The sequence below is a fragment of the Condylura cristata genome, unplaced genomic scaffold (assembly GCF_000260355.1).
Source record: "Condylura cristata isolate star-nosed mole 26May11 unplaced genomic scaffold, ConCri1.0 scaffold00020, whole genome shotgun sequence".
NCBI lineage: Eukaryota > Metazoa > Chordata > Mammalia > Eulipotyphla > Talpidae > Condylura > Condylura cristata.
In genome coordinates, this window is record NW_004567121.1 from 37,854,746 (window position 1) to 37,878,928 (window position 24,183).

Consider the following 24,183-nt stretch of genomic DNA (forward strand, 5'->3'; position numbering starts at 1 on the left):
CTGGGGCCGCGTGCGGGGCGGACAAAGGGGCGGCGGCGGCGGGCGCATTGTCTGAGGCGCGCCGCCCCCCTTTTGTCCGCGCCCCCGCAGCCTCAGCCGCCCGGGTCGGTGCTCCGCGCTCGCTGCCCGCCGTGCCGCCCCCGCCCCCATGGAGAAGACGGAGCTGATCCAGAAGGCCAAGCTGGCCGAGCAGGCCGAGCGCTACGACGACATGGCCACCTGCATGAAGGCCGTGACGGAGCAGGGCGCCGAGCTGTCCAACGAGGAGCGCAACCTGCTGTCGGTGGCCTACAAGAACGTGGTGGGCGGCCGCCGCTCCGCCTGGCGGGTCATCTCCAGCATCGAGCAGAAGACCGACACCTCCGACAAGAAGTTGCAGCTGATTAAGGACTATCGGGAGAAGGTGGAGTCCGAGCTGAGGTCCATTTGCACCACCGTCCTGGTGAGGCGGGCCGCGGCGGGTGGGGGTGAGAGGCGGGTGGGCCTGGACTCGCCCCTGCCCTTCCGGGACCGGGGAGCACCCCGTTCCCGAGCGCGGTGGGACGTGGGGACGTCCCGGCTGGCTTGGACCAGACCACCGCGCTTTAGACTCCGAGAGAGCCCCAAGTGTGTTACCAGCTCGCGTGCTGGGAGGAGGTTCGGGCATCTTGTCGCTAGAGTCCCTGGGCCTGCGGCTGGTTTTCTCCCGAACCCAGTAATGGGGGTTCACTTGGAAAACCCGAGCAGGTGCTTCCCTGCCAGGACCAGGGCGGGTGGCGGGGAGTGAGTGTGAACAAGAGCAGGCAGATGGAAGGACTAAAATCTGGTAAATGCCAGCGTTGAAGCATTTTCTTGCTCTGCACAGCTGTGCTGGGGCACCAAGGTTGGCGTTGCGCTTGTGGTGTAGAGTGGGCAAGGGAAGCTCTCCAGAGCTGTTGCCCACCTCAGCAGGGGCGGTGGGGTGGAGTGGGTGACTGCTGTGATTCACCCTCTAACCAGAGGACGTGGGCAGCTGTCACTGCGGTCTTCCCCTCGCGGAGCTACGGCGGTTCAACTTCCATGCCAGCAGGACCCTGCGGGTGCTCGCTTTCACACAGCCACGAGTCGTCCTGCTAACAGAATCGGAACTGCTCGCCGCCCATTTTTCAAGAGGCCGGGCTTGGGCCTGACGTGTGCACGTACTTCCAGGTGGCTGGAAAGAAGCAGGCTAGGCGGGTTTCCTGGGGGGATAGAAGCGGCCGAGCCACTGTCCTGCCCGCCCCTCTTTGCCCCACTGGATTTGAGAGGCAGGAGATCAGCTTCTAAGCTTGTTTTCCCACTGCACATAACAGGTACAGTGACCAGGAGGTCACCTGTTAAGTGGCAGGCAGTGCAGACTTACGCTGACCTGAGCACAGTTTGCGGTTACTCGCTTTAGGAAGGGAAGATTCTGTGCCGGTCTTCCCCGCCCGTCAGAGAGGAGAGGGCACTCACTGACGCTCTGTGAGCCGACTTGCCTTTGTGCTCAGAAGTTTTCTGCCCTGAAAGTAGTGGTGGCCTCAAATTGCAGGCTGCGCGTGGCAGCGGCTGTTGCAGCGCTGACCTGACCTGGAGGGAAGGCTCTTGAGAATGCCAGGGGCGAGTGAGCGGGGACTCCCAGCATATTGTCTCTCATCCTGTGCAGTTATTACTTGGCAGTTGGTTATCCTGCAGCAGTTCAGAATCACCACAGACTTTACTCTAGCAAGTTAACTCTTGACAGAGGAATGGTTTTCAGTCTGTGACACTCGGACAGTTTTCACGATTGCCCTAAACAACTGTGCTTCAGCACTGAGGTGTTCATTTTTGGTGTAGAGTGGGCATTAAGTGAAGGAGAGTTTTGCTGATTAGGTAAGTGACTTGGAGAGACCTAGATACTTTTTGGAGTAGACTTTATATACAGATCGTCCTGAAATTAGGACAGTTTTTTTTTTTTTTAAATACTAAGTGAAATAGAGTTAATCTGAAACACCAAGGCATACCAGAAATGTAGTTATTAGTGAAAGGTGTTAAGAAGCTTAGTCTGATGATGGCCAAAAGCCCTGGGATGCCCATCTTGAAGTTGGGAGGCACTGTGCTCAGCACTATGGGGAGGCACAAGGCCGAAAGCTAGAGATTTTGTCCTCTAGGACTTTGTCATAAGCAGTGTGGATAAGAAATTCAAGAAACACAGTGTCCATCATAGTTTCCATAAGATTGCTAGGAGCAAAATGTGTGACTCAAAGGAACAGAAACCTCAGGGAGGCTTTGCAGCGACATGACTTTAGCGCTGGCATCGGGGGAGTCCATACTCCAGGAGGAGGCGTTACAGGGCTGACTTGGGAAGCTCTGTTGACTGAGGCAGGGTATGTGTGGAGAAAGGCCTGAAAAGGAAGGGAGGAGCTGTAGCTTGTCAGAGGGAATTTTAGTCATTTGTGGGAAGATTTGTGTGCAGTTTGGAGCACCTGGTATTCCCGGTCAGCCACTCGTGACCAGTCTAATATGGTGGACAGGGAAGTGATAGACTTTCCTACCACAGGTCCAACCGATCATTGGTAGGTTAGTAGCTTATTTGGAGTCTTATCAACAAGAGGAAAGGAGCAAAACCTACAGTTTCTGAACATGAGGGCTGAAGTGAGGTTTCTCTTGTGGTCCCTGGCGTGGACATGACGGGTGAAATGGATTTTTTATAGAAGATTAGTAAAAGAAGGTAGCAAAACTTTGATTCTAAACAGCAAGAGAGTCTCAGCCGCCTCTTTCCCTTTCATACAGTAGCTTGGGTTATTTGGGTGGCTTTTTTCAAAGGAGCATGATGGAGAACTTTCAACCCTTTGGTAATCTCTTATTGAGAGAGATTATTAATTATGAAGGCAGGAAAGGTGTTAAAATCCAAATGTGTAATCAAAACATCCAAGACTGTTGAGAGAGCCAAATAGCGAGGTCCAGACTCTTCATAGAACCCAAGGGAAGGGAAGCCATAGAGGAGTTCCATTTACCTCTGTCCAGGGTCAGTTGTGAAATCACAGGGTGGACTGGAACTTCTAGGCCTCTCCCCATCCTTTTACTATAAGGTTAAAGATCTGCTGTGCTATCCCTGCCTGCTCTGAAATAAGTCGTTTGAAAGTCCAGGCCGAGCACACTGTTGACAATATGTGAAGTGGTGCAGGGTTCAGGAAGAGGTGCTGCAGCCAACCCAACTCACTGGCCATCCTAGAAAGGAGTGCTGGGGACAAAGGTCAAGTAGAGAAAAGGGACACGTGCATTGACCACCAGGCCTTGGTTGAGCAGCTCACGTACAGTGTTCAGGTGTCTTCAAGAACTTGAAGTTGGGGCAAGTTGGAAAAATCCAAGGAGTCCTAAGTTCTGGCACTTAGGACCAGGATCTGTCATTTAGGGAGGTAACGACCTTGGGGTGAGAACCAGAAGCTTGGGAACACGTACAAGATAACTGGTCCCAAACAGGCCCTGTTAGCCTTTGGCTTTGATGGTCTCGCAGTAAGCTGCTCTGCTACACATGTGTAAACAGTTTGAAAGGAATTAACGTCTGTGTCCCAGTTTTTAAAAATGAGAATCATTAAAATACATACCAGCCCTGCAAGTAGTCTGTGTAATTTGTGTTAAAACTCTGTAACCACAACTTGGTTATAGGCTTGAATTTAGTTAAGTGTTGTAAAGTGTCCTAAATGAATCTTTTAATAAAATACATTTTGTGCTGGTTACTATTTGGAGGTAAGATGGGTGCTATCCCTGGTAATTAGTAGATCTTAATGTAATTTTATTGACATAGTGGAAGAGGTGTACTCCGGAGTCAGAGCAGTCAGACAGCCTCCTGTTTGTGAATCTTTGCTCCCTACCCTTATCGATTTGACCAGAGGCAGGTTTCTGCAACTCTCACCTGTGTTTCTTTGTTTGCAAAGTGGTAGTGATCGCCTGCTTAGAGACTTACCGTTGAAATACTAGCTAAGAACTGGCTTTGAATATTTACTGTTTACTAAGCGCTATTTTAAGCACTTTATATATTTCCCTTAAGTTGGTAGTGTTAATTCTGTGTTAAAGTTGGAGAACTGGGCTAGAAGGAAATTAAGTAACTTAGTCAACATCACTGAGCTAGCAAGGGTCTGAACCAGGTGATGTGGCCCCAGATGAAGTTCAGTGAGACACGTTCAGTCCTGAATACAGGGGGGCTGCTGGAGACCACTGTGGATCTCTCCTGGGGGGGATTTGTGCAGTTTAACAAAGCTGTGTTTATAAATTAGGAGGCAGGAGAGATGCGTGCAGGACAAAGCCCCAGTGTCCGTGGTTTTGAAGCAGCAGGATATTGCATACAGTTTTAAATACCTTTGCTTTGGGACTTTTTGCCTTTAGATTTTAAACTCCTTGAAGGCAGATTGACATGGGGTGGAATAGGGCATTGTACATACCGGCTTGTAAGTGTAAGGTTAGATGTGTGGACCTCAGCCAGGATGATTTTACTCACCAGAAGGTGTTTGTCAGTTTTTGGTTATCGAAACCTGGAAGGGTTGTGGGGAGTTATACTAACATCTAGGGACTAGAGGCCTGAATGCAATAAACATCATACAGTCTTCTGGAAAATTCCCCACAATGAAGCATTTCCCTGCCAGCCCAGTGTCAGTAATGCCTAAAATGTACTGAGCATCAGTAATGCTCAGTAATGTTGGGTCAGAGCATAAATTAAAAACTCAGTGTTACCCTGTTCTGAATCGTATCATTCCTTTCCCTTTGAGCCTTACCAGCATGTTAGCATCTTGTCAGAACCCATTGTCTGGACTTCGGTCACTTTTCCCCCTTGTTACTATTTTGTGCTACTTAAGTTTATTTTTCTGGAACATAGTGGTTCTTGTTTTTCAAAGCACCCACCTCACGGTTGCTTCCACAGCCCAGAACCTGGCTCTTTTTAAAGTCGGGCACAGAGAAAAAAGATCCAACTGAAATTACAGTGAACTCTTAACAGTAAGTAGTAGTTAGAATTGATGAACAGCAAATATTTTCCTCTTACTTGTAATTGCTTTTCATAGCTAGACATACGTGGTTCTACACTTCTAACCCTGTGGTGTGTTTGTATGGATGTTGCATAATTGGACTAGTGTCCTAGTGAACATTTAGGTTGTAAAGAATTTTTCTCCAATATAAATACCCTTGTGGCAAGCTCTGGCTAGCATTTACAGGTTAAGTTACTGGAAATGAAATTTCCAAATCACAATAATGGAAGATGACTTTTTTAAATAATAGTTTATTTTTACATCATTTTGTGCCTTTTTCTATCTCAGATGTAATCCCTGTGGACTTCCCATCACCAAATCACCCGTGTGCCATCACCATAGTCCTGTGTACACCCCCCCCCCATTTTTGGTCCCATTTCCCACTCACTCCACCCCTGTAAAATGTCTCTGGTATATAGTTGTTAATTATTATTGTTGTTGTTATTATTTTCTCCCCTGTTCCTTTAAACTCCTGCTATGAGTGAAACCATCCATTATTTTTCCTTTTTTTTCTGGCTTATCTCACTCAGCATGATCCCTTCCAGCCCCATCCATGTTGCTGCAAAAGGCATGTGTTTGTTTATTTATTTATTTATTTTGGTTGCTGAGTAATATTCTATTGTGTATATGTACCATGTCTTTCCTATTGTAAATAAAGCCACAATAAATGTGGGGGTGGGGGTGTCTCTTTGAATCAGTGTTTTTGTGTCCTTTGGCTAGATACCTAGGAGTGGGATGGCTGGGTCATAGGGAAGCTCCATGTTTAGCAGTTTGAGAAACCTCCGAACAGTTTTGATGAATGGTTGGACTAGTTTGCATTCCTGCCAGCAGTGCAGGAGAGTGCCTTTTTCTCTACGTCTTTGCCAGCATTTGTTGTTGCTAGTTGTTTTAAGATGCGCCATTCTCACTGGGGTGAGGTGGCATCTCATTGTGGTTTTAGTTTGCAGGAAGATGACATTTTTTTTTTTTTAAGATTTATTTATTCATATAGAACTGGGGTACAGGCCAGAGATGCGGAGGGTGAGAGGATTCACCAGAGACAGAGTGGGGAGCAGAACAGGCAGATTGACGAAGTACACTGCTGAGGGGAGCAGCGGGCGGGCCAGGAGAGGTCTGCCACGCCATGTGGTCACCTCCGGGACAGGCGGGGATCGAACTCATGCTGCAGTGGCTTTAGCTTCTCAGTGCTGTGTTTTAACCCGCCGCGCCACCAGGGAGGGCCCAGATGACATTTTTTTAATTGATAAAATACATACATTGCAAACCTTACCATTTCGAATGTGTATAACATGCAGTATTGTTCAACCCCACCCCCCAAGTCATCCTTTCCCCAGCCCAAACTGTACCTACTAAACTTACTGATTTCCCATGCTCCCCTCCCAGCAGCCACTTACCTACTTTCTGCCTAGGACTACTCTGCATCTCATAAAAGTGGGTGGCACAAGAGTTACAGGCCCTGCACTATCAGCTGCCATCAGCCCCTGCAACATGTCTATCCCCACTCTGTCTCTGGTGAAATCCCCTGCACCTCTAGCCTGCACCCCAGTTCTTATATGCATAAAGAAATAAATCTTTAAAAAAAAAAGTAGGATAACTTTTTTTATTATTAAAAACTTGAAACAAAATTAAATGAGAATAGTAGCATTCCTCTGCATTCAGTCCATTGCCATATTATATCTCCTGTGGCTTCTGGAAAACCTCATTCATGACACAGTGACAGTGAAAAAATAGTATCTTGGTATTACAAAAATGGTTTAGCTTTGTGTCCCTTGCCCTCTCTGTGCTCCCCCTGGAAGCAGGATGCCTTGGCCATACCTAATGGCTAAATTTAAGGTAAAAGAAAACATTTGAGTGGTGGTATTTGTTCACTTTTTTTAGTTGTTTACTCAAGTTTGTATTTGATTTATGTTGCACAGAGATAAGGCCTTATCAAGAAGATAGCATCTCCTATTTCTCAGGAAGAGTCATCTAGTGTTGTTGGGCTGGTCGGCAGGTGATGTGAAGGCTGTACCCTCTTGTTGCCATCTTTGGGCTGTGCTGACACCAGAAAGTGCCTAGCAGTTTCTCTGACTAAATGGTCCAGCATGTTGACATGGCTTATTTTAACTATTGATTGAGCAAGTTGCCTTTTAATTTCCTGTCAAGATAGCAAAGCATTGTACACAGCCTCCAAATCTGTTGGATATTTGAATAGCCTGGTGCAATTACTAGTATAAGTTCTTAATTATTTTTTCATTGTGTGTATAGTGCTGTCTTTTCTATGGTAATAGAATTTATGATTAGACAGCTGTGGGAACGGGGATAGATTAAATCTAGGTAGGTGAACGTCACAAATCTATGAAACCCTGTACTGTTTTTCACTTAGCAAGTGTTTGCCCATCATTTTGTCTTGTGTGTTTTTTGTTTGCTCTGTTTTTAAGCGTTTCCAGAAATAAAGACTTCATACAGAACATTTCACATTTATTATGAAGTCATAGTAATTTCTTCCTTTAAAGAAATTTCAATGATCTCCTTCCCTTAAGAGTTTCATAGAAATGCTTACAAATAAATTCACTTACTTGGGGATACTATCCATATTAAAGAAGCTTTTTATCTTGTTGTTCAAAGACTTGGAGTGTCAGTTCAGATATATTGTTAATTGAATATAATTCAAATATAATTGAATATAGTTCATATGTATTGTTAATTGAATATAATTCAAGTACTGTAGGTCCCCTTTTCTATTTTTTTGACACCATATTCCCTTTTCCCTTTCCTCCCCCCTCTCTTAACCTCAGATCTTCTCAGTGTTTATGAATGTTCATTGTATGAATGTTCATTTACTTTTTTGTATGTGTAAAATTATATGTATACAATTCAGTGGTTTCTAGTATATCATAATTGTGAAACATCACTAGTATCTTTACGTCCAAAATATTTTAATTACCTCATAAAAAACACTATTTCTTGGGTTAATGGACATGAAAGCTATTTCCTGGCTTTTTTGAGGGGGGGGTGAGGGAGATGGCAGTAATGCCTCCCATGAAGAACTATGCCCATTAATCAATCGCTCCCTGTTTTCCCTTCCCCTGGTCCCTGACACCACTAATTGTTTTCCATCCCTGTGGATTTGCCTGTTCGGGATATAAAAATGAAATCATGTAATATGTGGCCTATTGTGTCTGATTTCTTCTTTATTCCTGTTATAACCTGTATCAGATTTCATACTTTTTAATGGCAGAATATTATTTCACTGCGTGGACATACCATATATTTTAAACCATTCGTGCACTAGTGGACCTTTGTAGAGTATTACATGTGTTACTGTTTTGAGCATTTGTGTACATGTTTTTATATGTACCTGTCTTCATTTCTCCTGAATATACCCCAGGGTCATATAGTAATTCTGTTTAACCATTTCAAAAATTTCCAGACTATTTTTCAAAGTGGTTGTACCATTTAAAGTTCACACCAGTGGTGTAGTAGAGTTCTGATACCCACAGTCACCAGCAACCCTACCAGATGTGGAGTGGCTTCTCACTATGCTTTTAATTTGTATTCTCGGTTGATTAATGACCATTAAACATACTTTCATTTGCTCATTGGCCATTTGAATTTTATTCAAATCCATTGCTTGTTTTTAATTTGTCTTACTGAGTTGTAATAGTTCTCTATATATTTTAGATATAACTTATAATAGGTATATGATTTACAAATATTTTCTCCTGTAGGATGTCTCTGTCTTGTTAACATCCTTTAGAACATAAAAATTGTTGATTTTTATGAAGTTCAAATTAATTTACTAGGTTACTTGTACTTTTGGTGTAATATCTAAGAAATCATTGCCTAATTCATGTTCATGAAGGTATTTATGTATGTAAAACTGGGGTGCAGGCCAGAGATGCAGGGGTGGTGAGAGGACCCACCAGAGTTAGAGTGGGGAGCAAAACAGGCAGATTGACGAAGTACACTGCTGAGGGGAGTAGCAGGTAAGACAAGAGAGGTCTACAACGCCATGTGGGTCACCTGGAGCCAGGAATTGAACTCACACTGAAGAGGCTTTGGCCAGCTTCGTAGTGCTGTGCTTTAACCTGTTGCACCACCAGGAAGGGGCCTCGTGAATATTTATACCTGTGCTTTCATCTGAGAGCTATGTCATCTTAACTTTAGGTTTTGGTACAATTTGAGTTTTGCATGTGGTGTGAGGAGGGGGCCTAACCTTCATTCTGTTCGGGTGGCCCTCCTGTCATACTACCCTTGCTCAGAAATTCTAGCCTTACAGGAAAAATAACAGAAGGCATGGTATGAACGCCATATAAGGAAAACCTACTGTTCTGGGCAGATTGTGTGCCCAAAGCACTGTATTTGATCTCACTACTTACTGCTATTGTCAGTCCTTTCCCATTTCTATATGTTGAAATCATACCTGTCCTACAACATATAATTTAAGGGCCACTGCTTTCATTCCATAATGGGTGAATTAAAATTATACAGTTACAAATATATAGCTTGATACTTTCCAGAACTGTTTCCTTACCCTATCTTATATGTTAATTATGGGTAGATGAGACAAGGAAGCTTGTTGTTGTTTTTTGTTTTTAGTTGCATGGCCAATTAGCCGTGCGCTCAGATTCAACTTGTGTAGAAGAATGCTCCTGTTTCCATTGCCTTTCATTGTCAAGCCTCCCTTTAGAGACCTCATCTCTTCTTCCTCTGAATTCTCTTGCGTGGAGTTGATGAAAGTCAGGGCTTCATGTACCCATGAAGTTCGGTTGTGACTCCCTTTATCTTTGTCTATTACTGGTATTGTTTAAAAACACTTAAGGGAGGAAATCGTTACTGCACCCTAACATTTCTCAACTGCCACCCTACGAAGTGGAGCGCGTATCCTATAACAGGCCTCGACCCTTCCAGCTTTACTTTCCAACCGCCCTGCTTACTGGCCTCTCCCTGCTGCCCCACGTGGGACTACTCTTCTCCTTTCCTCTGTAGCCTGAAATGGGCCTGCTAGGCTAGAGGATTGTGCACGTGGCACTTCAAAGATATGAGGGGTACCCGCCCCACGTTCACCTGAGTCGCGTTGGACCTGGGTGGAAAAATGAGTCTGCAAAGAATTTCATACTGAGTGTAATGTTGTGATGGTTTGATTCCGCTTGTCATAAACTTACCAAGAGGCAAAACTCATGCAAGTGTGCCGGGTCTTTCTAGCATACACGGTTTCCTATTTTTAGTTCTTTTCCTAGGATGTAGCAGAACTTGCCCTGAATACTTAACAAGGCAGTTTTCACCTGTTTTTTAAGTATTAGAAATGTCTTTTTGGGTAGATAATGTCTGTCCGGTTGGATTACTTTTGACCAGATCAAGATTTGACTTCCTTCTGGGTTGTTTCCTTTAAAGGAAAACTTGTTGATTTCTCATTACTTGTCTGTTTCTTTGCAAATCAAGGGCTAAAGTAGTTTCCGAGTGCTGTTGGGGTACAAGTGCTGTGAGCAGAAGGTTGGTGCTGGCCTTGGGCCTTTCAGTGGCACTTCCAGTAAGTGCTGCACGTTGTGTTTGTGTGTGTGTAATTGTTTCGCTACATTGGAAAGTAGAGTTAGTGTCACCAGTGGACGCAGTCTCTTCGAACCTGTGTCTCAGCCCTCTCGTGAATGGGGCGTCTGCACGGACGGTGAAACTCTGGCGTCGTGTTGCTGTTGCTGTCACCAGCATCAGCTGCTAAGTGTGGGGTCGAGCACACTGGCAAGGAAGCAAGGGCTGGGTGTTTGTATCTAGTGCTGCCTGCAGATGGCTCACCTTTGGGGGAAGTGAGGCACCAGGGCCGTTACTTCCCCGGGATTGGCGCATGCAGTTCCGTGCACCCTAGTGTTGGTCCCGCCGAAGCCTTCTCTTCTGTGTCTTCATCGCAGTCTTAACAGTCTGTAGCTGAGTTGGAGGCCAGGGTGGGCATTCTTACACAGCAGCATTTTTGTTTCTTTTAAGTCCTAATCACTTAGAGCAGGAGAGGGAGGGGTGCACTGTGCTCGCGAAAGGGCTGTCCCGTCCGCCTGAAAAAGTGCCACCGTGCAGTAGCAGACCCTGCGCTAGCTGGCACTCCTTCTGCCTGTGTCCTGGGCTGGTGCTAGAGGTCTTCTGGACCAGGAGTTGAGGAATACTTGGGACTGCAGATGCCTAAAGCTTTCTCTTTTTACAGGACCTTGGGTTTTCCTCTTCTGTTTTTTCCCTTTCCTTCCGGCTATTATTCCTGTGTTCGAATCCCTTCTTTTCTCTTGCCCAGAAAGGTACCCACTTACTCGCACAGACTACTCTCATGGCTTATTTTCACTTTGGCACTTGCCCCTCTGGATCTGAGGAATCCATCCTAATCCTCTGAGCATGACAGTAATTCATGATACTAATTTGCTTCATTCAGTTTATTGATTTGACAAATATTGCAGCCAGTGTTGGATTTTAGGTCTTTTGTTACTTTTATATTCATACTTTGAAAGTTCAAACACTTTGAGCAGTTTTTGACTTTTACCTGAAACCTTTCTCCCAGAAAGGCATGTCCATGTTCTTGAATGTTCCAGAGTTGTATTAATTTTACTGAGCAGAAATTGGGACCATGAAGTCCCAATAAAGAGTTTTTCCGTAAAGGTGAGAGATTCACTCTCACCTGCCCACCCCTCACCCCCATCCCAGTCAGTGTAAGGAAGAATGGGTCAGCAGGGTACCAGGTGAGGGAATAATGCCGCATCCTTAGGGCCCATGTGCTCCTTGGCCTGTGGACTTCATGTCTGTGTATTGATTGGCACACTGAAAGGGGAGGGGCGTCAGCATTACACATGAGGGAGAGTCATGGATTAGCCACAGGCTGGCTGCTGGCAGATTCACAAGAACCAAATGAGCACTGGAAGTTGCTGGTGAGCACAGAAGTCCACGAGGCAGGATGTTGTACTGACCAGTTCCTTCAGGCCCAGGCTGCCTCACGGCAGCTCGCTATGCAAAGCTGTGTCGGTGTTCTGTTGGCTTCCTCACGTCCCTGGTGCCTGCCGCGGCCCAGCAGCCAACACTGTGCCAGCGCTGCGCTTCCGGGAGTGCCACCTGATGCTTCGGGAGGCGCTGTGTCGCCACTGCCACTCAGTCCTCTTCCTGCTCGTGCGCGAATGGCACTGACGTTAGTCCAGGCAGACGCCAGGCAGTTCGAACGGTGCTTCCTGGTTCCTTTTTTTTGTGGCCTGCAGAGAATGACCCTGTTTGTATGGTGCCCTGGGGGAAAAAGATTTCTCCCCGTCTTTCCTCTCTTCTGAGGACTGAGGGGTTAGTATCTCACCACTAGGAAGCTGTAGCTTAGAGTTCGATTCTGGAAAACCATGAGTGTGAGACTTAGTTTATTCTGTTAATAATAGATTTTGCAGTAGGGCATTAACACGCTCAGAAGGGAATGTAAGATTGGCCTGCTGGTGGCTTAGAGAAAGAACCCTAAAATCTGGTTGGTCAGTTAGTTACTGTGTGGGTGGAGGTGGAGTAACAGTTGACTCAGGTAATGGAAATTATAGTGAGATGAAGAGTCAGGGGAGAGCCAGTAGGTCTTGACAACTGGTGGAGAGTTGGAGATGAGAATGCCAGGGAGTGGCCCACAGGCGCAGCAGACCTCTCCTGTCTCCCCTCAGCAATGGACTTCAGCACAGCCACCTGTTCTGCTCCTGACAATGCCTCTAGTGGATCCTCTCACCACGTGCACCTCTTCTGGTCTGCACCCCAGTTCTTGTATGCATGAGTAAATCATTCTTAAAGTGGAAGTATAGAAACAGGTTTGGAGAAAGCTAAGACATACTGTAAATACTCATATTTCGGAATGTGCATGGCCAGCCAGGATGAGGAGGTAGAGGGGAGGGGATGTGAGCGTAGCTCCACCCACGGTGGAGCCAGTTATCAAGCTGGTGTGACTGGTTTATAAAACCAAGACCGTTGTTCATTTAGTGAAGAATAACTAGCCCAGAGTTTTAAATGCTTGAGTTGGCCTGACCCATGTCCTCACTCAGGAGGCAGAGAGACCCACCTCAGAATCAGTCTGTGCCTGGGAGTGGCCTCCCAGCAGGGTGGGTCTGGTCCTGCTCAGGTGCTTGACAGCCTCCCGCCAAAGCTGGGCCTGGATTCGCAGGTGGGTTGACGGATGCACACACCATACTACAGAGTGGACTCTTTTCCTTCCTTTTGCTTCCACGCCTCCCCTGGCTTTGATTGACTCGGCTTACTTTTAAAGTGTGTATTTCTTAAACATACTGGTATGTTACAGTTAAGTTTTACGTTCTTTTTCGTTTTCTACATAAAGTTGATCCCTAACAACACGGATCTGAACTGGTTCCTCCTATGTGTGGATCTTTCCCTAGTAAATGCAGTTGACTCTGTCCTCAGAGTTCTACATTCACCATTAATACTGTTGTTCAGTTTTGGGACGTCAAAGTTACTTGGGTTTTTGGTGAGAGGGGTTTAGGCGCCAGTGCTCCCCTTTGCTTTGTTTAAGTGTCTGCTGTATATTCAGCGGAGATAGTCTTCTTGCCTGTGAGTGTTTTACAGTGAGGAGGGGAGAGTTGTATGTTCCCAAAGTTGACTGAGAAGGTCTCTAGGACTAACTCTTGACTTTCAGAAAATTACATCCAGAAATGGACCTGAGAGAGTGGATATGGGGGGCTCTTGGGGAGGTCAGAGGAGGCAAAGCATTAGGATGACATGAGGTTTCTAGCCCAAGTCAGCTGAGTGCTTTTCATAAGGTAGGAAATTGAATAGGGAAAGGGATTTAGGAACAGATTTTGTTAGGAAGACAAGTTTAATGTTATTAAAATGAGTGAGATTTAAAGTCCTAATGCCCCTGTGCTGCTTAGCAGAAAGTTTTATGTGATGGTTCAAAATCAGGGTCTATGTAGCACTTAATCATTTAAGCAATTCCGATAACTTAGTCTTCACAAGCCTCTGGGCCATGTAATTAACCCTTTTACAGATGAATAAACTGAGGCACAGCGTTGTAAAAGTAAATTGCCCAGCTCAGTTACCTTCAGATGAATAGTGGACTACTGAAATATTTTGAGATCCTTGTTTATTCTGATGAAACATTTCTTCCTAGTAACAACTTTGTCATACTTTATTTTTTAAAGACTCATTTTATTTATTTATGCATACAAGAGCTGGGGTGAAGCTACAAGTATGGGGAGGGGGGAGAGGTAAGAGGCTTCATCAGAGACAATGGGGAGCAGAACAGGCAGATGCACTGAAATTCACTGCTGAGGGGAGACAGTAGGGATCTGCTGCGCCCCATGGGTTAGCTCCTTGGCCAGAGATCTAACTGTTGCTGCAGTGGCGGGCAATGGCTTGATAGTGCTGAGACTTAACCCTTTGTGCCACCACAGAGGCCCCCTGTCAGATTTTAAACAGTGTGGTCTTAAAGATAGGCACTTGTTCGACTGAGGAAAGAAGTACAACTTTATAATCTAAGTAATCTTATAAACAAGAGTTGAGAAATGTGTGTGCTTTATTAGCCAACTCAATCTTTTGCACATAATATGCAGTATTTATGTGCTTCTTAGTAATGTGTACCATTACCCTCTGAGGTATAACATATGTATTGCTTGGCATCTTGTAATAATTTTGTGTTACAGTTTGGGCAGAGTGGAAAGTTTGCAGATGATGAATATTTCAGTTATTAGTTATTTTAGTTACTGTTGAATTATTCCAGTTGGTGATTTCTCTTTTCATTGCTTCTTCCCATTCTAAAAATACCCTTTTAGTAAAAATCTGAGGGAGACCGTCTGTCTTTGTCTGGAAGTAGTTTATTTTTTGCACCTGCTTTTATCTGGTACTCGAAATGATTATGGAATTCTACTGACCGTTGTTTTCATTGGCACTTTGAGACATTTTCTGATGAAAAGTCAACTGTCGGTCATATCATTTCTCCCTTTATCAGTAACGTGTCATTTCTCTGTTCGCTTGTAAGAATTCTCGTATCTAGCATTCTGCAGTCTTACTGTGATGATCTAGGTATGAATTTATTTTTATCTTGTGATTTAGTGTGTTTTCCATTCTGAAGATTATCTGCTATTAATGGGAGCCTCAGTTGTCATCTGTGAATCCCATTTCCTCCTCATTCTGCTCTCTGCGGCCTACCACATGCTTGCTTAGACCCCAGTCTCCTCTTGTCTCTGTAGTTGCAGCTTTTGACTTACCCTGTTTTTCATCTTAATGGTTTTTTGTTCTGACCTGAAAGGTTTCTTCAAATACGCCTTCTGTTCTCTCCTTTTAATTTAAATGCCCTTCTTTTCCTCCCCCCCTTCTCCAAGCTGACTTTCCTGAAATTCCTCACACCTCTTCTTTTTCAGGCTTCTGTTTTCTCTGTCCCCCCACCCCCATCTATATGGTTATTACAATCAAGAAAGTTTTCAAACTTAAAAATAAGGATGTGGAACCCTCTCTGGTGGCACAGTGGGTTAAAGCATAGTGCTGTGAAGCTGTCCCCAGCCAGGGAATAACCCCCAGGGCTCAGTAAACCCTTCCTGCCTCCCTGCTGCTCCCCTCAGCAGTAGATTTCAGTAGATCCTCCTGTTTTGCTCCTCGCTTTTCCTGGGGAATCCTCTCACCCCCTGCACCTCTGGCCTGCACCCCAGTTCTTGTGTGCATAAATACATTTTTTTAATCTTAAAATAAAAATGTTGCTATAGCTCCACATGTACCCATTACCTTATATCTTTAAGAACTGCTTGTACATACCTCCATGTGGTGGATCAATTCCTGAATAGTTGTGTCGTTTTTAATAACCTAAATGCAGCTGTTTCTCGCGTGTGTTTTAGATAATGAAAGCTTCTTTACCCAGGAGTTTTGGTGATTTGTTCCTGCCGAACACGCTAAGCTTTGACGTAATTTTTATAGATGTTTTCACACAACATGCATGAGGTAAAATTGTGAATATCACCTGCACAGAGCATAGGTCTGGGTTTTAGTTCTGCATGGAAAATAGCACTCACCATCACCACCATCTCCCCAAAAGCCCAGAAAATCAGTTACTTGTTGCTTCTCTAGAATGGGAAACGGTGTTTTTCTGGGGCTCCTGCCCTGTAGAGCACCACCTTTGTGTTGAGACTTTTGCTTTTTGTTTTCATCATTCTGGCCAGCACTGTGTAGCTCCCTCCATTCTTTTAGACCTCTGTTGTAGATTTTCTTAATCTGTTTCTATCTGCATATTGATTATTTTTAGAAGAGAGGAAGTCTGCTCATACTCACTGTGTTGCCAGAATCAGAAAGTCATGTTTCTGCCCATCTATTTTAAGGTCGTGAGTCATAACTTTCCCAAGTACTCCATACTGAGAGCTGGGGTAGGGGAGAAATTGCCTGGCATACTACTACTCTTCAGGTAACCTTTTGTTTTTTTGGTTTATTTTTATTTAAGCATACAAGAATGGGGGTATAGGCCAGAGGTGCAAGGGGTGAGAGGATTCACCAGAGACAGAGTGGGGAGCAGGACAAGTGGATCTCCTGAAATACATTGTTGAAGGAAGCAGCACGGAGACAGGAGAGATTTGCTGCACCATGTGGGTCACTCCCTGCCTGGGGACTGAACTTGTGCTGCAGTTGCTGCCAGTAGCTTGATAGTGCTGAGACTTTAACCCCTGCGCCACCAGGGAGGCCCCTCTCCAAGTAACATTTTAAAGTGTTAATGTTTTGTATCACAAAGTAGACACATTCAGATTTATATTTTAAGCTTTTTAATGTATTTTACTTGCGCTGAAATTGAGCAGTCATATTAACTTGTGATTCTCAGGTTGGTTGGAAATGTTGGTGGTATTATGTCTGATTTAGTAAAACAGAAAAATACATGGAATTTCATTGCCAGATAGTCTTTAGACATATGCAGTCATATCAGGTACACTAGTCTAGTCATTAATATATCAAGACATCCTGCAAATCAGGGAGAAACTGCAAAAAAGGGGAAAACCTCATTGGCCAAATGACAAAAGATGGAAACACAATTAAAAGAAGATGCAGCGGATGATGCAGCAGGTTATGACGCAGCACCGCAGGCTGCCGCAGCCACTTAAGTGCAAGTTCAGTCCCCGCCCGGAGATGACCCACATGGCGCAGCAGATCTCTCCTGTCTCTGCCGCTCTCCCCACTCTGTCTCTGGTGAATCCTCTCACCACCCCTGCACCTCTGGCCTGCACCCTCTATAGGCATAAATAGATAAATCTTGGGGGGAGAGGGGGAAGGGGACAGAAGACATGCAGATTTTCAACTTCATTGGAATACAAGTAAAACTAGTAAGATTTTTCACTTACCAGGTTGGAAGTTGGTTTGTTTTTTGGCTGTTTAATAATATCCTATGTTCAAAAGAATGCTGAGAAATAAGGACACTCACATCTCTAATGGAATTGCCTTCCCGGAGGGCAGTTAGACAATTTACAGTAAGGATCAAGTGTATATTTGGTACATTGTTGGAAATACCAAGATTTGAAGCAACCTTAAATGCTCACCGAGAAGACTGAGTAACGAGGGCACAGCCTTGTGGTGGGCGATGTGTGCAGTGTCTTGTGTAGAGTAGTGAATGGCCTTGGGGAGAGGGTCGCATGGAATAAGCAAAGCATGTGTTCACACGAGGGAAAGAGAACACGTTCTTTAAGTGTGTCAGCCATCGGGAGAGGTACTAGAAAGTTGCAGTAATGGCTGCCGAGAGGGAGGGAAGAGCTCGATGTCCCAGGATCCTCAGAGAGGTGAGACACTTGTTTTGGCTCTTTCCGATTTTATGTGCCCCCCAAGTATTGCCTATTTTTATGAAAACCAGAGTCTTTTATGGGAAGAGAAAGTATAGATCGGGGGGCGGATTCTGTGGTGTTGAGTTGGAGATGGAGATACCAGTAGATGGTCATTATTATCACAAAAAAATTTGCTGGAGATGTAGAAAAGTGAGAAAACAGTGGGGGTATTTGTTTTTCTTTTAAAAATTTAAATGGTACTAATCTTGCACGTAATTTCATAAAAATAATTTAAAAAAAAACTGTAGTATTTTAAAGTAGCATGCTCTGTGAATGCTTGGTGATAGTTTGGCTTTGTCATGCTGTGGCTGGTGGTCATGCTTGGGGCAGGCCCTGTGCTCAGTGATTGACATGCAGGAACAGAGAGGTGAGCAGAGAATATTTAGGGAACATTTTCATCTAACAGTGGATCTGGTTTAACAGGTGTTTCTTCTACTTAGTACCTTAAATAAACGGCACTGTATCTTTTGATGAATTTTGTAGGAAAGAAAATTTAGGGATCTTTTATAATGGTCTAGAACCAGAGGTCTAGAACCAGATTACTGGTTCCACACTCTACCCCTTAAGCTTCCTCTCTCGTACCTGTCCTTTAATTTCACCCTCAGGAAGGTCATCCAGCCAAATCAGAGTGGGCCTCTGTGTATAAGTTTGTTCTGGGTGAAGTATGATTTGAGTCTTAAATTGTGCTTTGATTTCAGTCTCTTGGAATTACTGCCCTAACTTAGAGACTTGTCTAGAGACTTCATTCTTCCATGTTAACAAACATTAGGGTTCTTGTTTCATTAAAACTTGAAGTTGGAATGTGAGAATATTTAGCTGTTACTGTTAAGCATTTCCAGATGTTAATTTGTCCTGTGTACTATAGTAATTCTTTGGTTTACAAACATCTAGGAGAGGCCAAAGACTCACCTGTCCTAGATGTGCCCCTTTTAGGATATGACAACTCTTATGTTAGGGAGGTGCTTAAAAATGCTAGTTCTTGCTTAGAATCTGGCTCAGTTTAATTAATGACTTTGCCCAAGCTTCTTGGCTCTGGTGTGGTTTTGCTAATGTGTAAATTGTCATAATGAATTGTTCCCGTGTAAATAACACTTAGAGCACAGCTTGGCACATCCTGAAATTAAACACTGGCGTTCGTGTGTGTTATACACATATAACAAACAAACTTTTATAGTAATACTTGCCAACTGAATCACTAACAGCTGGGTTGTGACTGGTACGTGTACCTAAAATTAGAGATTGAACATGTTAATGGTGCTTTATCAAAAATCTCAAGCTGGTAGAGAAAATAGAAAAATCCTAGAACACTTTTGGCCTCCTATTAGTGTCTTGCTTTTACTTTAAGGCTCTTTGTCACTTACCTGTTAAATAAGTCACTTTTGTATATAAAGGATAAGCTATGTAAAGAGGGACAAGAGCATTTTTATAAAACAAATTACTTACTAAGAAATTTAAGGTAAAGATGTTATTTCAGTTTGTTGAATGCTGAGGACTGCTAACCACTGAGGCCAAGTGAATTGTTTTGGAATATCTGAGAAGTGAGGAGAAAGGGTACTTGCAGAAAAATTTACACCCAGAGGTTAGACTAGTATCTGGATTTTATTCTTCTCTAAAACATGAGGGTGAGAAAGAATAGTTAATAAACATGCATCAATATGTTTTTCTTGACCTTTTTGTTTGTTTCTTATATATCATTTAGAGTTTTTACAGTATAATCCTCATTACTAGTCCCACCTTATTTTTCTGAGGTTCAGTTTATAATTCTTTTTTAAAAAAGATTTTATTATACATACATAAATGGGGTACAGCCAGAGGTGTAGGATCACCTCCAGGGCGGGGATCGAACTCGCACTGAAGCAGACAGCTTGGCTTAGCTTCACAATGCAGCGCTTCAACCCTCTGTGCTACCACGGAGGGCCTGACATAAAGTTTATTCTTTGGTCCTTTAGCACCCCCTAAAGTGGCCTGCATGATAACTTGTATTCTTCCCTCTGCCTTAGCTTGTATTTGAGTTTCTTTGACCTAGAATTTCCTTAAGGACTAACCCACCCTGTAACTGGGGTGTTGAGTACACTGACTTCATAGGTTCTGCATTCTGCCACTCAGTCAGATGTCCCTGGAGGGGCTCCTCAGTCTCTTAGACCTTTGAATCTTGGTTCTCCAAGCCTCCCAGAATCATGAATTTGTCTGGTTAAGGAGTTACCAAGAGAATCTCCTGCCTCACTGATGTGAATAAGGTGCAGGAGAACTTGTAACTTGCACAGAAGTTACGACGGAGCCCATTCTCCTGGTGGTTCAACGGGGTGTTTGTTTGGATAACTGTTTGGTGAGCCAATGTCATTTGGTCTGATCTGTAATGAGTTCATTGTAAAACATTTTTACACAAGTTTGCATTCAGGCTATATCCTTTAATATTGATGACCTTTATCTTAACTAGCATTACTAATGAATAACTAATAGTGATAGTACAACACACAGCCACGATCATGTTGGTAAGCAGAATCCATTGCCTTTTAATTGGGCTAAAATCTATATCTTGCTGCTGGTAGCTGATGGAAAGAGAATTATTTTGTGCCTGTTGTTTCCTTCACAGAGAGCTAGTGGCATCTGGCAAAGAACCATGATACCTGGCTGACACTCCAGGATGGAAGTAATGCACAAGTCACTTTATAAAAGCCAGCACTGTAAATCGTACGTAACGGCCCTATACAAAGTAGTAATCAAAGTTAATCATTTTAGAAAGCAAAAAATTACAGTTCACACCTATGTGACTGTGTAGTTACTAATGCAGTAACTGTAGCAGCTTCCCGATTCCTCGGAAGGTCAGTGCATCAGTGAGGAAGCAGAAAGTGCGAGAGTCAAAGGTTGAGCATAGTTTTTTATGTGACTGATGTCTTCACCAGGGCTGGCGCCTTTCGGAGCCCTTCTGGGACTGCGTCCTCGCCCTCGGAGGACAGGGAGTGTGGGGCCCTTAGCTCCCCTGCAGTAAGTGTGCGGGGTAGCTCCCGCAGCAGAACCTGCTTCACATTGAACAGTGGTGATAGCTGTGGCGATGACTGGGAGTCAGTGTGAGAGTGAGGAGCAGGTGAGCTGTGGGTATCTCGCTCTTGCCGGCCCTGCCCCTTCTTCCCCCCGCCCCCCAAACACATTTAGGTTTTCCATGGAAATTGTTTACAAATCCAAAGTTATGGGTAATATTAGAGGGGCATGTTTAAGTATTATAATTTTCTAAGAGTCTGGGAAAGGTTTTCTCAGGCTGGATTTTAATAAATAACTATTAAAAATGTTTTGGTGGTGCCGAGCCGAGGAAATCACTCTCATCTCATCCCGCAGTTCTTTTTCCACTTAGAAGTATGGTGTGTGGGAGCAGTGTTTGTTCTCACGTTGCCGGTTGCCTTTAGTGTTCTGGTGTGGCCTCCAGTGACATCTGTTGCTGCATTCCCGACCCATGAACTTTCCAGATTTAGGCCACAGTTTTGAGGACTTGCCACTTTTATTACAATGTATAAGCTTCTGGGGGTTGAGCATATGCTATTCCCTAATGTTGCTTTTCACTGTCCTGACACCCAGGCCCCTCTCAGGTCTGGTTTTGCTTTTAACCCACATTTGCAATGTGCTTCTCTACTTTTAACTGTGTTTTGTATAGTTCATTTTTATTTGTTTAAAAAGATTTCATTTTTGTGGAAGAACCAGGGTGAGGCCAGAGGTACAAGGAGAGATTAGAAGATTTGTCAGAGACCGAGTGGGGAGCAGAGCAGGCGGACCTACTGAAATCCACTGCTGAGGGGAGTAGTAGGGAGACAGGAGGGGTCCGCTGCACCGTATGTGGGTCACTCCCTGGCCGGGGATCGAACTCAGGTTGTCTCTCTCGTAGGTGCTGAGTTATTCTCCAGACTTCTCGATTTTCTATCACAGATACTTTTATGTAACCGTTATGTGTTGCCTTTTTTTTTTTCCCCCCACTTTGGGTGGATGGGTGTTTCAAACTGCTTAGGCAGAAGATTAGGAACACCTGACTGGCTTGAACACTGACATCTACTGAGCACTTAACCATGGCATTCATATTCTGCTTGTGCATGTCTCTTGGTTTTCCTCCCCAGTCAGTCCTGTGAGGTGTAGCTACAGTATATTAAAGTTTCTATGAGAACCTTACCCTATCCTGTATTTGCTTTCTACTCTCCAGGCGCACCCTGTACAAATACCTTAGTCTGACAAGCATTTAGTCCCGTGGCTGATGTGCACTCATCTCTGCATGAGCTGGGATAAAGGACATACTTAATTACTGATCCAGTGTTAAAAATGAATGTATTGAGTCGGCATGACTCTCAGCTGCTGTGGAAGTTTGTGGCCTGCATAACGCTCGCCCTTTCGGGAAGCTTGTCTCCAGCGCATATTGAGTAGCCTCCCTGGGCCTTGATGCCTGGCTTTCGTGATGGCTCTTCTTTTCACAGCCAGTGTCTTCAATAGTTTGTGTTCTCTCCCTAAAATAATTGCGCGTCCTTTTTTCCCAAACTGCTGCATTCCTACCATTCCTTCCAGCCAGCTCAGACCCCGTCCCCAGGGAATCCGGACACCATGTCAGCCGAGCCAGGTCTGGCTTCTGAGCTCCTCAGTCTCCTAGCGCTTAGCCCCTGGGCTCTGTTGGTGCTTGTACTTAACTCTTCTTACTAGATTGTGAGCCCGTTGAGGGTGAGGACTGTGTCGTGTGTCTCTTCTCTATCCCCTCTGCTGAGTACAGGCCGGGCACCTGGAAGGGGCCAGGAGATGCCTGCTAAGTGAACGGATGAGTGAGCAGCCTGCTGCTAGTTTGTGCTTGGTGTGATCTCACTTTACCATTAGGAATTGTGACTTGCTCTGGACCAAAGCGTTCAGCTAACGGCAGCCCCTGCCCTGCCCCAGCATGAGCCCCAGGCCTAGGGTGGTGTGGTGTGGTTGGTGTGGAATCACTCTGTAGTGATCAGTGATTCAAAAGCATGAACTTGTGAGTTCTTGCCGGTAATAGCTTTCTGAAATAGCTTTCTGTTCATGCCTAATTCTTTGTTTTGTTTTTTCCAGGAATTGTTGGATAAGTATTTAATAGCCAATGCAACTAACCCAGAGAGTAAGGTCTTCTATCTGAAAATGAAGGGCGATTACTTCCGGTACCTCGCTGAAGTTGCATGTGGTGATGACAGAAAACGTAGGTATTTTGGTTTAAGCAAAGCTAAACTCTAGGAAAGGAGGAGGGTACTTGGGACGCTGACCGTAGTCCTCAGGGCCTTTTTAATCTGAAAACACCTTGGCCGTCTGTATATAGCACGTTAGTAATGTCACTTTATTGGTCTCAAAAGTGAAGACCTAGTCATGAGTTTATATTACAGTAATGCCCTTTTAAAAAATTCATCTCAGACTCTGATGTCTGTTTTTATTGTCTTATCAGACTATAAGCTTCTGTGCTTCAGAATTTGGTTCACCATCCTTTCAGCCCCAAAGTTCTTTGCATATGCTTGAGTGATTATGTTATGTAACGTGACGTTTTTAAAGTAAATTTAGTGTAACTTTTTCTGCTTAGCTTTCGTAATTTTTGTACAGTTGTGAGAAAACCTTAAAGGATGGCACATCACTGGCCAGCTTAATGGGTGGAGTAGGAAATGTGGGAAATGTCCAGACATCGGGAGAGACACGCTCAAAGCTAGACTGAGTGTGTTCACTGAGCCGAAGCTGGCTAATCCGTTAGACACGATCTCCTTGGAAAAGGCATGAAGCTGAGTCATGGCTGCTGCCTCCTGCCGGTTCGTGACACTGACTGCTCATTACACCTGAGCGCAGTTCTCAGGGAAGTGAGGCGAGAGGAGGATCACTAGTCTGTGATTCGTCACTAGAAACAGATATAAGAAACATGGAATTTCATAACTTGGCTGTAAAAAAATATTAAAGCTAATATTAGTCCCCTGGAGTATTGGCAGTTGAGTAATACAGTAATACAGATTCTGTTAAGTTTTTTGTATTTCTCCTACTAAATTTATCAAGCAAGTTCTAGGTGGGTGTATCACTCAATGCCTTATTTTTTACCAAAATCCTTACTGTTCTTAATTACGCTCTACCTGGAAAGGCTCAGAAGTCACTGTGGTTTCCTCTCCCGAAGAGTATTACTTGCTGAAAAGAAAAGTTTCACTGTTAGAGGTCAGTGTGATTTACAAAAAGGAAACTACTGCACCCCACCATAGCACAATTTGTCATTGATGGATAATTTCTGTTGTCTTCAAGATAAACAGAATTGAATGTGACAGCAAGTCTTCCAGACGCCAGCTGGAGGTGGCAGTCAGCCAGAGGGATGTCCTGGGGAGATTGCATGTCAGCACAGCATTAATGTGACTTACTCTTTTCTGGCCAATGTGTGGCATTTTTTTTAGCTCCACACATACTATATTCAAATGGGCTTGCATTTGCTTGTAATTACTTATAACCCAGGAGCT

General features: G+C 44.3%; 1 protein-coding gene across 1 annotated transcript in view; it reads left to right on the plus strand.

Annotated features, from left to right (window-relative positions):
- The first annotated feature begins 57 nt into the window (after nucleotides 1-57).
- YWHAQ (tyrosine 3-monooxygenase/tryptophan 5-monooxygenase activation protein, theta) overlaps nucleotides 58-24,183 on the plus strand; it is a 28,944-nt gene continuing 4,818 nt past the window's right edge. The window contains exons 1-2 of the mRNA XM_004686445.2: nucleotides 58-442; nucleotides 22,784-22,907. Of these exons, the coding sequence (XP_004686502.1) occupies nucleotides 149-442; nucleotides 22,784-22,907 (418 nt within the window). The 5' untranslated portion in view covers nucleotides 58-148. The remainder of the gene's footprint in view (nucleotides 443-22,783; nucleotides 22,908-24,183) is intronic.